Source organism: Babylonia areolata, chromosome 1, assembly GCF_041734735.1.
Source record: "Babylonia areolata isolate BAREFJ2019XMU chromosome 1, ASM4173473v1, whole genome shotgun sequence".
NCBI lineage: Eukaryota > Metazoa > Mollusca > Gastropoda > Neogastropoda > Buccinidae > Babylonia > Babylonia areolata.
Genome location: NC_134876.1, coordinates 80,397,885 through 80,412,051, shown reverse-complemented (window position 1 = coordinate 80,412,051; position 14,167 = coordinate 80,397,885). Strand labels below are relative to the sequence as shown.

General features: G+C 39.7%; 1 protein-coding gene across 2 annotated transcripts; it reads right to left on the bottom strand.

Annotated features, from left to right (window-relative positions):
• Positions 1 to 1,405: 1,405 nt before the first annotated feature.
• LOC143293765 (uncharacterized) lies at positions 1,406 to 9,735 on the bottom strand. 2 transcript variants are annotated; one of them, XM_076604998.1, is made up of 5 exons: positions 9,598 to 9,735; positions 8,147 to 8,255; positions 7,209 to 7,405; positions 5,358 to 5,427; positions 1,406 to 2,299 (listed from the first exon to the last, which is right to left on the bottom strand). In XM_076604998.1, exons 2-5 carry the CDS (start codon positions 8,234 to 8,236, stop codon positions 2,273 to 2,275), a joined length of 384 nt encoding a protein of 127 aa, XP_076461113.1. In that variant the 5' UTR covers positions 8,237 to 8,255; positions 9,598 to 9,735; the 3' UTR covers positions 1,406 to 2,272. The 2 variants fall into 2 exon arrangements, with proteins under 2 accessions (XP_076461113.1, XP_076461104.1); XM_076604989.1 differs by having other exon boundaries at positions 8,147 to 8,252.
• Positions 9,736 to 14,167: the final 4,432 nt, after the last annotated feature.

Below are 14,167 nucleotides of genomic sequence, written 5' to 3'. Positions count from 1 at the left end.
GGGGATTACTTTTGTCGCCATGGATTCTTTTTTTCTGTGTGCCTAGTGCGTTTTGCACATGGGGCCTCAGTTCATTGTCTCATGCGAATGACCAGACGAGTAGTTTGATTTTCCAGTCAGACTGGGGAGAAAGGGCCAGGGCAGAAATCAAACCCAAGAAAACTTCACAAACACTACATTATTTGTATTTTGTATTTCTTTTTATCACAACAGATTTCTCTGTGTGAAATTCGGGCTGCTCTCCCCAGGGAGAGCGTGTCGCTACACTACAGCGCCACCCTTTTTTTTTTTTTTTTTTCCTGCATGCAGTTTTATTTGTTTTTCCTATCAATGTGGATTTTTCTACAGAATTTTGCCAGGAACAACCTTTTTGTTGCTGTGGGTTCTTTTACATGCGCTAAGTGCATGCTGCACACGGGACCTCGGTTTATTGTCTCATCCGAATGACTAGCGTCCAGACCACTACTCAAGGTCTAGTGGAGGGGGAGAAAATATTGGCGGCTGAACCGTGATTCGAACCAGCGCACTCAGATTCTCTCGCTTCCTAGGCGGACGCGTTACCTCTAGGCCATAACTCCACAGATACCCACACCCATACCCACACACACACTCAAACAAACAGATAAAGAATCATTTACAAGAAAAGAAGATAGGACACTTAACATAACACAAAATGCTAAAGGAATATCAACTACAAATGGAAAAACAGAAATACACATACCCACACATACACACACACAAACACGCGCAGGCACACACACGCACACACACACACAAAGAAAATAGGACACTTAACAAAACACAAAATGCTAAAGGAATATTAACTACAAATGGAAAAACAGAAATACACATACCCCCCCCCCCCCCACACACACATAATGTTTTGTATATGCTTGTGTTGGCAAGGATTTTGCACTATATGAGGGTACATGTGCATGTGGATGGGATGGGCATGGTGTAATTGTGTCCGAGAATTTGAATTCAGTGGTGTGTGTGTGTGTGTGTGTGTGTGTGTGTGTGTGTGGTTGTGAAATGGAAATGCAATTGTGTATTTCTTTATCACAATATTCTTGTATATCTATCTATATCTATATATATATATATGCATTTTGTTGTTATTGTTGCTCTTCATCTGCTTGTTTCTTCTCTCTCTCTCCTATTTTCTCTTATATTTTTTCTTATATTTTCTCCTTTTTTCCATCTTTTTAATTTCTATTTATTAATTATTATAATTATTTTTTAATTATTATTTTCATTGATGGCTTGATGTAAAAAAGCAATTGTTGCTTATTCAATTTACCATCATGAAATAAAATCTTGACTTGACTTGACGCATGCACACACACACGCATGCACATGCACACATGGACATTGGAAGCAGTTGACAGAATGAGAGAACCCAAGCTGGTGGTCAGTGTTTTATTCCAGATTTAAAACAGTCATCGATCACTCAAAGATAACTGGAGACCACAAAGACAGTGATGATTAAACAAAACAGAGCAGTTCACACAGAGAGATATTCAAGTATTTAAAGCATGTGAATGCTACAGCAAACAGGCTTTTGATTTATGGCATCTAAATGCCAGAATCACAGAGAGTAATACTACTGGTATAAAAAAAAAAGTGTAAGAGGATACAATCAAAACAGCAGCATAAATAATACAGCCAAAAACAGAACACACGATAATACTGATAAACTCTTGCACCAAAACAAACCAGGAATGGTCTCTGAGTAATGTCAAAACATTTCTATGTATTTTATAGGCACACAAAAGGCAAACTGAAGTAATAATACTGAATGAATGAATGAATAAGAGATGGTGTGTATTTGTATCTATTTCTGACAACCACAGTATCAAATCAAATCTCAGAAACAGAATTTTTGCTCCATTTCAGAACAAACACTGAAACATAACAAAAATGAAATGACAGGAGTCTTGATTACAGAAAAAAAAAACAAGAACACTTTCAGTGTTCCCAAAACATATATCAATCATTCATTTTTAACGCTTTGTCTCAGGAAAGACCACATTTACAGCACTGCAAACAGATGCTGGACAGGGGGATAGGGGGTGGAACAGGAAAAACGAAACTAACGGTGAAGTTGAGCTGACAAAGAATGGTCAAGAAGGGTGAAGCTGGACATGGACTGATGAAGGTTGCGCCGACAGCATACTCTCTGCAGCAGACCCCTCTTCCCTCCCCGTGCTCATGGCGCTGACCAGTGTGAAATGTGCTCAAGGCCACGTTTGATGGTGGTATGGTCCTTTCTTTACCACTGCTGTTGGTAGTTGACAGACTGAAAATGACAAGCATTTGTTGTTTTGTTTTGGTTTTTTTAAACAGTGTGATCTTCTGCATTCATGGGTTGCAACTCCCATGTTCACTCGTATGTATACGAGTGGGCTTTGACGTGTATGACTGTTTTTACCCTGCCATGTAGGCAGCCATACTCCGCTTTCGGGGGTGTGCATGCTGGGTATGTTCTTGTTTCCATAACCCACCAAACGCTGACATGGATTACAGAATCTTTAACGTGCGTATTTAATCTTCTGCTTGCGTGTACACATGAAGGGGGTTCAGGCACTAAGCAGGTCTGCACATATGTTGACCTAGGAGATCGGAAAAATCTCCACCCTTTACACACCAGGCGCCGTCACCGAAATTCGAACCCGGGACCCTCAGATTGAAAGTCCAACGCTTTAACCACTCGACAGTGTGATCTATGTTGATACATGTCCCCCTATGAAATTTTATTCAGTGTACACGCTGTCTCTGTGTATCAGTGTGCTGTGCGTGGGAAACAACTCTGAAATCACTTTGAAAAGGGTCCACGATGTCTCAGTGGAAACAGCACATCCAAGTTTCACACTTGGAAGGATGAAGTTTTCATTCACATATGTGAGGATGACGTAAATTGGGTAATGTCCAATTTTAGCAACCTAAATTCCTGGAGCTAAATGCACGGTGTATTTCATGTCTTTTGCAATGCAGGCATGAAGTATAACATAAAAACAATCATTAATTTTACCTTTGTCATCCACTCTTGAGTAGGTAAATTCTGGTAAGTAAAGAATACACTTCCATTTATGAGGATGACAGTTTCTGGAAAGGTAGTTACCATCAATTACCAAGAAATTATGGATATTCACTGTAGATCTCTCATTCAAAACTGGATGACTCGAAATAAGTTACAATTGAACGCAGACAAAACTGAAGCAATGATCATAGGAACTAAACAAAAACTGTCTTCCATCACAATTGACACAATCAAACTTGGCAGTACATCCATCCCTCTTTCCACGTCAGTCAGGAACCTCGGTGTTGTCCTTGACAATACACTGTCCATGCAAAAATTTATCAGTCAGACATGTCAGTCCTGCTACTGTCAACTGCAATGCATCAGTGCCGTCCGGAAATATCTGTCCACTGACGCAACATCTAGACTTGTCATTTCTCTCATTCTCTCTCGCCTTGACTACTGTAACTCTCTATTGTCTGGTCTGCCTGCTTCATCCATTCAGTCCCTTCAGCGCATACAAAACTCTGCTGCCCGACTCGTCCTCAGAAAGAAAAAATCTGAACACATCACTCCTCTTTTGCAACATCTCCACTGGCTCCCTGTCTCACACCGAATAAAGTACAAGATCAGCACTCTATGTTATAGATGCATTCACAAAACTGCCCCTTCCTATCTCTGCGGCTGCCTTCACCTCTACACTCCATCTCGCTCACTACGATCGGCTTTGGATCCACTCTGTTTACGCATACCCAGATTCAAACACTCGACTGTTGGCCGCCGTTCTTTCTCTGTTTCTGGACCTTGCGATTGGAATGAACTTCCTTTTTCGCTTCGTCAAGTCTCCACACTCAGCTCTTTCAAGTCTGGCCTTAAAACCCACCTCTTCCCAAAATAGCCTCCCTTGCCTGCCCTTCCTTGTCTTTAGTTTCTACAGTTTTAGAGTTATGCATGCGTGTGAATGACTGGTGCGAAAGTGCTTTGATTTGTCTCTGCACAAGATCCAGCGCTATATAAATACCATAATTATTATTATTATTATTATTATTATTCAAACTGGTTTCAAAGTGGACGTTATTTGGGGTTAAGGATACGTGAGGGGTGGTGGGGTGTGAATATCATGCTCTATGGTTTTATCCTTCTCTCAATAAGTGAGAGAGTTTTACAAGTGTGTGTGTGTGTGTGTGTGTGTGTGTGTGTGTGTGTGTGTGTTTGATTTCTGCTGAATTGCTGTGCTGATTTAACAATGAACATACAATTTTTTAGGCCTGTGCAATGAATCACATAATATCCACGGTGTTCAGTAATGGAGCTTGTGCAATGAAGAGTGGGTGTGCAGAAGAGGAGTGGAGGCAGAGAAAGAAATGGTGGAAGGTTCTGAGGGAGGGAGAGAGGGGGAGGGACATGTAGGAATCATGGGTTTTGAGATGGGAGGAAGACAGTAGTGTGTGTGTGTGTGTGTGTGTGTGTGTGTGTGTATACTCATAAGATTTAATATATTTCACGGAAAAATTTCTGATAAATAAAAAATACCCCACAACAACAAAAACAGAAAATCAAAAGCCGTGATCATGTACCACAATGTCTTTCACTGTCAACACCAACAGTTATTCAATTTGGCCAAAACAATCAAGAAGTAGGATGAAGCTGGCAATAAACCTATGAAAAAGACCCAAAGAAACACCATAAAAGAGCCTGCATGTTCTAATCATAAATGAAAGAAAGAAAATCAAATGCTTTCTTGACATCTGAGACCAGCTTTAAAAAAAAATCAACTACTTATATTTGTTTCAAGTTTCAGTTTCAGTTGCTCAAGGAGGCGTCACTGCGTTCGGACAAACCATATACGCTACACCACATCTGCCAAGCAGATGCCTGACCAGCAGCGTAACCCAACGCGCTTAGTCAGGCCTTGAGATAAGATAGCAGAAAAAGAAAAGCAGGAAAGTATAGGAATTCATAATCATTTGATAAGGATTACAAATTCCTTGCTTGCTTGCCTTCATGTAATTAGAACTTTATGTTTCTGGAGCAGCTATAGTGTCATATAAAATCAATAAATACAATGAAACAAACAAACCTCATCTTCATGTAAAAAAGAAGAAGATAAAACTGGGTAATGTTGGGAAGTAGGCCTAGCTAGTGTGTTGGGATTTATGCATAGGTAAGGCATCTGCACTCCCCTTAAAATATTCTATTTGATTTTTTTTTCAAAAAGCAGATGTGGTGTAGCAAATTATGGATCAGTACACACTCTATGACATCTCTGTGAATTTAAATGAAACAAACTGAAACTGCACCGCATGAGATGCTGCACGCACTGAGATGAGTCACTCACCGATAACCTGTTTGGTATTTTCGCTGAGTATTCGACCAGTTGTTGTGCCCGTACACGTTCGCGTCGTAGCCTGCAACATTTAAATATATCATTCGCAGCTTTCAAGAAACTATTGAAATATCCAGTTAGATTTTACATGGGAATGGAAGAGGCTGTTAATTTAAAATTTTTTTTTTTTTTTTACCTCATCTGTCATGAACAATTACATCTTTTCACCAGAGTTTTTTTTATGCAAATAAACATCTTTTTCCTGAAGGTTGATAAGAAATTTCACATAAATGTGGTACTTAGTAAAACAGATTACATCAGAAACACAAGATTTACATTTCACATCAGTACAGACACACACACATATACATGTGTGTCTTATAAACCTTGTTCAGGTTTAATTGACATTAAAATTGATTCTGATTCTGATTCTGATATACATACACATGAATATAATATATGCACATATCCAAGCATTTATAAATGGACACACCCACCCACACACACACACACACACACGTGCACGCACACACACGCACACACACACACTGAGGAAAAGAAAAAAACAACAACAACAGATACACAATAAACACAGAGAAATGAATAAATAAACAATGACAACAACAACAACAAATAGCCAACAACAAAAAGCCAACAAGCAGACTAGCCGTATCCACAACTTGCTCCACACAGCACGTGACCCACGAAACCCACAGCCACCCACTCTCCAAGAACTTTAAGCCACCCACCAGCTCAGTGGCATAACTCCGTGAATGATGAATGACAAATCAATATGCTACCTTGTTTCCATGAACTCCATGACCAAACTCTTCTATTGTGGTCAGTGGAACCACACGCCAAGACTGATCAATGAGGGTCTGTATGCGTTCAACTAGAACCTACAGTATTTCAGAGTCACAAAATCCGTTTCCTTGTAGTGGTGGGTTTAAAGTGACAGAATCCAGACTTAGGGTGGATATGCACAGGATTCTTTTGATGATTCTTTTAAAACTGAGCTTGTTTCCATTGTTTACTGCACATGTATGTAATTGCAGACCCCAGTCCAGATCTGTGCTTGCTGGAACACGGCATAAAGTTCTGAAGTTGGTGAGTCTTATTTCTTTAAATGGTTGTTTCTCTTCAATTTGATAGAGTCACAGATGAACACAGAGAGAGACAGAGAGTAGAAAAAATACATAAAAAAAAGAACGCCAATCAAATGTCGAAAGAGAAACTGTCGTTGTTTTGATCCGAACAGTAACATTCCCAAAGAAAAGACAACACAGCTGAACTCCATTACAAATGTCACATCTATCATCATCTTGTATCACCTGCATCCAAAACAAACAATACAAACCTTAAAAAGATTCAGTCATCACAACTATGTTATATGAGTAAGAGGGAAAAAAACCTAAAATCTTACATTCAATACAATGTTTCCAAAGAAATGAGAGAGAGAGAGAGAGAGAGAGAGAGAGAGAGGAACAGACAGACAGACAGAGACAGACAGAGACAGAGAGAGAGAGGAACAGACAGACAGACAGACAGACAGAGACAGACAGACAGACAGAGGCAGACAGACAGGCAGAGGCAGACAGAGAGAGAGAGAGGAACAGACAGACAGAGACACAGATTGAGAGAGTCAGAGTGGAGAGACGGAACAAAAGCACACAACTTAAAAACAAACAAAAACAGTTACAACAAAATAAATAACATGTACACTAAAACTGCAAACACACAACATGCATAGCAAACAGGCTCTCACACACATTTAACGATTTTCAACCACACACATCAACCGTTTCTGTCCCCCCTCCTCCCCCCCCCCAACCCCTAACCCCCCCATCCCCCACTCCCTCTCACCTGTCAATTGCAGTGGAGTTGTGGCTGTCAAAGCCATCACCCTGTGCCGCTGGTCCATTGCCCTTGTTGTAGGAGCCGGTCAACTCAAAGCCGGTGATGCCTGGAGGGCTGCCCATCTTTCGCATATAGCCTGGGGCATCGGGGTCCTCTCTGGGCACCGGCATGGGGGCCAGGTTGTCCCTCCCAGCAGAACCTTCCTGCAAGTGGAAACAAGTACTGATGAGAAAGGGGACAAACTGAATACATTTCTGTGTGTGTCTACATATTCATATTTCCTTATGATAACACTTTGTTGTATGTTCTCTCTCTCCTCTCTCTCTCTCTGTGTGTGTGTGTGTGTGTGTGTGTGTGTGTGTGTGTGTGTGTGTGTGTGTGTGTGTGTGTGTGTGTGTGTCCATGTCTGTGTGTGTCTGTGTGTCTGTGTCTGAATATATGTGTCTGTGTGTCTGTCTGTGTCTGCATTTGTGTGTCTGCATCTGTGAGTGTATGTGTGTTTAATGATTAAGCATTTGCTGATGTATTAAAATGTAGACACACACTGCATTCTACATACGTCTTTTTTTGTTTTTGATTAAAAAAAAAAAGCATTTGTCAATCTAACCATGGCAGAGCTAAGAACTTCATTACCCAAGGATTGAGATTTCACACATGCCTTGTTCTTCCAATTTGGCCTACATCCATGAAAAGAGCTCACAAATACACACACATGCACGAAGTAAAAGAATCATGTAAATGAGCATGCATGTATGTGTGTGGTGATTTCCTGCATTAAGACATTCCCAACACGTAAACAATTCTCTGCGTGTGTGATAAATATATATATATACAAGTATATATATATTCTAGTCTTGTCATTGTACCGAGTCACTTTGCTGCAGTTAGAAATGTTTCAATCAGTTAAACAAATAAAAGGAGAAAGCTAGCTGTAACTAACTGACCATCATCGCTTTCCTGGCATTGGCAGCTCTATCCAGAACACGCTGCTTGCGGCAGCCCTCCTTGTGCTCGTTGATACCACATGCAGCCATGATGGTCTTTCTTGATCTGCTGATTCAAAGCATACTGCCAAAGTTAGTGCAAGTTCACAGTCATTATAAAGGAAATAATGTTTGACTTTGATGGTGAAAGGTGAGCCTGGGCTTGGGAGTACCTGACCACACACACACACACACAAAATAGTGAAAACTGACGGGGCGTATAAAGCTGCAAGGCTGCAATGCTTGGTATCGCCCCTAACCTGAACCTGAACCTAAATCAACAGCAAGATCTTTAACATTGATCATATATAACCATTGTCATATCATCACCATGAACAAAAAACATAACTACCATCATCATGACATGAAAGTCATATGTGTAATGACATACAAATACAAATATACAAGAGCATGCATATGCTTGGCAGTCCCAGACATTCCCTGCATTACCCAACAAAGAATGCTATCACAGAAAGAGCATCAGACTGTGCGCAGGCTTCCTTCCTCCTTACATGTATCAGAGCAACTGATCCTGTGTTTTGTTTCCTCAGAAGAATATATGTACCTTATAAACCAATTCTACAAAAGTTGAGAGTACGTCAGTTTGAATGGGATTGGACATTTATGTGCAGACCTACTATAGTGCCTGAACCCGCTTCATGTGTATACACAAGCAGAAGATCAAATACGCACGATGAAGATCCTGAAATCCATGTCAGCGTTCTGTGGGTTATGGAAACAAGAACATATACCCAGCATGCACACCCCCAAAAATGGAGTATGGCTGCCTACATGGTGGGGTAAAAATAGTCATGCACGTAAAAGTCCACTCATGTACATATGAGTGAATGTGGGAGTTGCAGCCTATGAACAAAGAAGAAGAAGAAGAAGCCACAGCCATGCAGGGAAAGGTGAGCCATGTACAAGCAGTGGGGGTGGGGGTGGGGGTGAGGGGGGGCTGAGAAGGTGGCAGAGTGGGTTACATGAAGGTAAGATCAATGGGATCGAAGGGGCACAGTAATCTGCCTTGGCATAGAAGGTACGAAACAATGGAACACCACCTCGCACCTCTTTCTTTCACAATTACCTAAAAAAGATAGTCTTGTTTGTTATCTACCTATCTGAATAGATATAAAATATACATATCTGTCGTACAATTTTGTGAGTCAGAAGATTTACAAGGCATATGTGAGAAGAAGAAAACAGAGATATCGACAAATTGGCAATGACTGATGTTTCGTTCACCAAAGAAAGTTTATTTTCCATATGTCGATGCTCATTCAAAGTAAACTGTCGGGGATTAAAGAGAAAAACAATAAATCGATTCAATGGATACTTTGTTTACGAAACAACAAACTGACAAAACCTTCGCAAACTATCCTTGGAAAATAATAATAGCAAATTGTACTTACTGTGGCCTTGGAGGCAGATGGTGTTGCCTACTGTCGGCAGACGACAAGAGATGTTAAGTTAATCGACTGCCAACACTGGCACAGTGGACACACCTAAACTCCTTGTTGCCAAGCACGCAGCCAGCCGGGATCTTTGCACGGGAAACAACTCCGAAATCACTTTGAAAAGGGTCCGCGATGTCTCGGTGGAAACAGCACATCCAAGTTTCACACTCCGAAGGATGAAGTTTCCGTTTATATATGTGGGGATGACGTAAATTGGGTAATGTCCAGTTTTAGCAACCTAAATTCCTGGAGCTAAATGCACGGTATATTTCGTGCCTTTTGCAATGCAGGCATAAATTATAACATAAAAACAATCATTAATTTTCGTGACCTTTGTCATCCATTCTGAGTAGGTAAATTCTGGTAAGTAAAGAATATACTTCCAATTTATGAGGATGACAGTTTCTGGAAAGGTAGTTACCATCAATTACCAAGAAATTATGGATATTCACTGTAGATCTCTCATTCTTCCAATTGGTTTCAAAGTGAACGTTATTTGGGGTTAGGATACGTGAGGGGGAGCCTGGGGTAGGGCGGGTGTGGGGCATGGGGTGGGGGTGGATGTCATGGGGTAGGGCGGCTGTGGGGCATGGGGGTGGGGGTGGATGTCATGGGGTAGGGCGGCTGTGGGGCATGGGGTGGGGGTGGATGTCATGCTCTATGGTTTTATCCTTCTCTCAACAGCTAATCGAGAGTTTTACAAGTGTGTGTGTGTGTGTGTGTGTGTGTGTGTGTGTGAAAGTAAAAAAAAAAAAAAAATCAAGATGGTAAATAAGCAATGACTGCTTTTTTAAAAATTTTTTTTTTTTTTACATCAAGCCATATGAAAAAAAAAAAAAGAAAAAAAGAAAAAAAAAAAGAAAAAGAAAAAGTGGGGAGATGCATAGAAAAAACACACACAAAAGTACTGATGTTAAGTTTGTGTGTGTGTGTGTGTGTGTGTGATTTCCGCTGAATTGCTGTGCTGATTTAACAATGAACATACAATTTTTTAGGCTTTGCACGCACCGTGCAATGAATCACGTAATATCCACGGTGTTCAGTAATATAGCTTGTGCAATTTAGAGCGGGTGAGCGGAGGAGGACAGGAGGCAGAGAAGGAAATGGTGGAAGGTTCTGAGGGAGGGAGAGAGGGGGAGGGACACGCAGGAATCGTGGCTTTTGAGATGGGAGGAAGACAGTAGTGTGTGTGTGTGTGTGTGTGTGTGTGTGTGTGTGTGCTTATATTTCAATTCACATCATTTCTTATAGGCACCAGTTAGCTTCCAGCCTTGGATTGCATAGCCATAATTATGCATTATCTTCATTGAGAACACAGACTATGTCATCCTTGTACTGTGATGGATGATGAAGAATACATGCTTTCTTGACTTACTCTGATTACTTACTGGTTTAGCTATCACAGGAATTGACGGGCGCAATAGCCGAGTGGTTAAAGCGTTGGACTGTCAATCTGAGGGTCCCGGGTTCGAATCACGGTGACGGCGTCTGGTGGGTAAAGGGTGGAGATTTTTACCATCTCCCAGGTCAACATATGTGCAGACCTGCTAGTGCCTGAACCCCCTTCGTGTGTATATGCAAGCAGAAGATCAAATACGCACGTTAAAGATCCTGTAATCCATGTCAGCGTTCGGTGGGTTATGGAAACAAGAACATACCCAGCATGCACACCCCCGAAAACAGAGTATGGCTGCCTACATGGCGGGGTAAAAACGGTCATACACGTAAAAGCCCACTCGTGTGCATACAAGTGAACGCAGAAGAAGAAGAAGAAGAAGAAGCAATCACAGGACACCACATATCAGCTATCGACAGTCTCCATGACTCTGCATGCTGGCTGACAGTGACGACTTGGGACAGGCACACACTACGTATGGTTTCAGTTTTGATGGAGAATGGTCAGTCATATGGCATTTTGCTTCAGTCATTTGAGATCACAATGACGACAAAGGAATCTAATTTCTTTTTTGTTTCTGTGCATCAATTCTTTTTCAGAGAGAGAGAGAGAGAGGGAGAGAGAGAGAGAGGACAAGATATAATTCTATTTTTCTGAATATAATAGATCAGCACATGTGAGCTTTTTTACAAGCAGTCTACACCCAGAAAAGGGTCTACACAAGGGAGAGAGAGATAGAGATAGAGAGAGACACAGAGAGAGAGAGAGAGAGAACACACACACACCACATACAATGATAGAGTTTAGATATCTTGCAAATTATGTCCCTTCTACCCAAAACAGAAAGAAATCACAAATACCCGTAAAACAAACAAACAAAAAAGACAGATTTTTTGTTCAGTACAGTTTATCAATAGGATTGCCAAACATACAAAGATGAGATACTGCTAGGATATACTGACATTGTATCAAACATTTCATCATGCTCAGCAGCTTGGAAAGTGTATCCAATAATAACAAACAATCAATCAACATTTAAAAAGAAAAAAGGACAAAGCAATGGTTTCATTTTTCAAAAATTTAATGCTGAACTTGTTATTTTCAAATGCCTTATTAATAATAACCATGTTACAAAGGCAAAGTTTTCAAATGTAAATGATACACATGTTACAAAGATTTTAAGAAAAACAAAATCCAAATAAAAGGCACACCAACCAAAAATCTAGCCAGTTTTTGTGTAGAAATTTTCCATTATATTTATAACCAACAATATATCATTGTTTATATTTTTTCCTCAGAGGAAAAGTTCAAAATACTTCTAAAAAAAAAAAGAAAAAAGAAAAGATAAATGTGTAACCCCTTTCAATTATCCATTTTGACAGATTTTTGAATACCGGGACATATTGTTTAGTGATGGTACAAAACACCAAGCAGTATGTCCATGGAATCATATTCAGTACATGCCTTGATAACAGAAATACAAGGTAGGGGTGTAAAAGTTGGCTAAAACAAGGCTAAAACTAATGGCCAATGTTTCGTACGCTACACACCTCTTCTTTGATCAAACGGGATACATTTGATCTATTTGATCAAAACTGAAGTGTGTAAAACACAAAACACCAGTCAGGTTTTTATCCAGAGGACCTCCCTCTTACCCTCAGCCAACTTTCACAACCTTACGTCACACACTTTGATCACATAGGATACATTTGATAGATTTGATCAAAACAGAAGTAAGTAAAACACTAAACACCAGTCACAGGCTTTTATCCAGAGGATCTCTTACACTTAGCCAACTTTCACAACCTTTAAAAATAAAATAAAAAGTTTACTATGAGGTCAAGCAGTCATCCTGTTGTAACTCATGTTTTTCATTTTTTGGTAAGTTTTAATTTTGACATTTTTTTAATGAAAAATGTGTGCAACAGTCAGCAAGTTAAAACTTTCTAAAAGTTTAATTAAGTCAGTTAGGAAATGGTGATAATAAAAGAACTCAAGCTGTCTTTAAATTCAACATAATGATACAGTAATTACGATTTGGAAAAATGATTAAGCTAACCAGTGTGCCACGTTGGTGATATGATTTTGAAAAGAAAATGTAATACCAAGAAAATCATTAAATTTCCAATATGGTTTCTGCGACACTGACACGCACACTTCTTTCTGAATTTGTATTTCAGCATACTGTATTGTATCTGTCCACTGATTGCTCAGATTCACTGTGATCTATGGTTATAAAAGATTATATACTGTTTTGTATTGAACGTATCACTTCTGTCTTGTGTAGAAAAAAAGAAAAGAAAAGAGAGACTGAAATAGATAATGCCAGTTGAGGGTAAAAAATATGACCTTTATGTACGAAGTCAAGTGGCTCATTTTATAATCTTAATCAAGTGGCTCATTTAATAATCTTTAGAAAAATATTCATACACGTGACATTCCTTTTAATCATTGGCTGTCATAGACATGACAAATTAGTGGAAAGCAAAACAACTAAACTGTTGGTTTTTTTTGTCTTTTTCCTCAACAATGAAAAAACTATACCCTTTCTAGCACACACACAGACAAACATAGATACGCCAATCACATCATTTATTCAACAATCATTAAACAAAATGAGTGAGATGCTAAGCAAGGAAACATCACAAGACATTACAAAACCATTCCCACAAAAGTGGACACACATACACACACACACAGTATATATTCCTCAAGCATGTTAAGTCACCAGAATGCTTCATCGTGTTTGAAGCAGTTCTTGATTGTCCATTCAATGTCAGTGCTCCTTTACAAATTTATGTGGAGAGAAATGTTATAACTCAGTCCCACATGTACTGGTAATCCATGCTTAGGACTTACCAAGAAGCAATGGAAGAGCAGACTTTGCGAGGCTCCACGACCTAACACAAGTATTGGTAAAGATTAGCAAGGTCATGCAGGCATCTTAACCTATATCATTCCAAGTAAAAATAAGTATAAATCTCATTACTGCAGACCAAGTAGTTTACAAGTGGTGAAGGCTTAGCTGCACAATTGTACAGATATGACAATACAGGAGGATGTGTCATATCACAAAAAAAAAACAAAAACAAAAAGCAAAAAAAAACAATCAAACAAAAAACCCGACTT

Excerpts from the sequence above, each read along its gene's own strand:
- LOC143293765 (XM_076604998.1), bottom strand. The coding sequence starts at position 8,236 with ATGGCTGCATGTGGTATCAACGAGCACAAGGAGGGCTGCCGCAAGCAG. Across the intron at positions 7,406-8,146 it reads ATGCCAGGAAAGCGATGATG|GAAGGTTCTGCTGGGAGGGA; the intron begins GTCAGTTAGTTA and ends TTCCACTTGCAG. Across the intron at positions 5,428-7,208 it reads AACTCCACTGCAATTGACAG|GCTACGACGCGAACGTGTAC; the intron begins GTGAGAGGGAGT and ends TAAATGTTGCAG.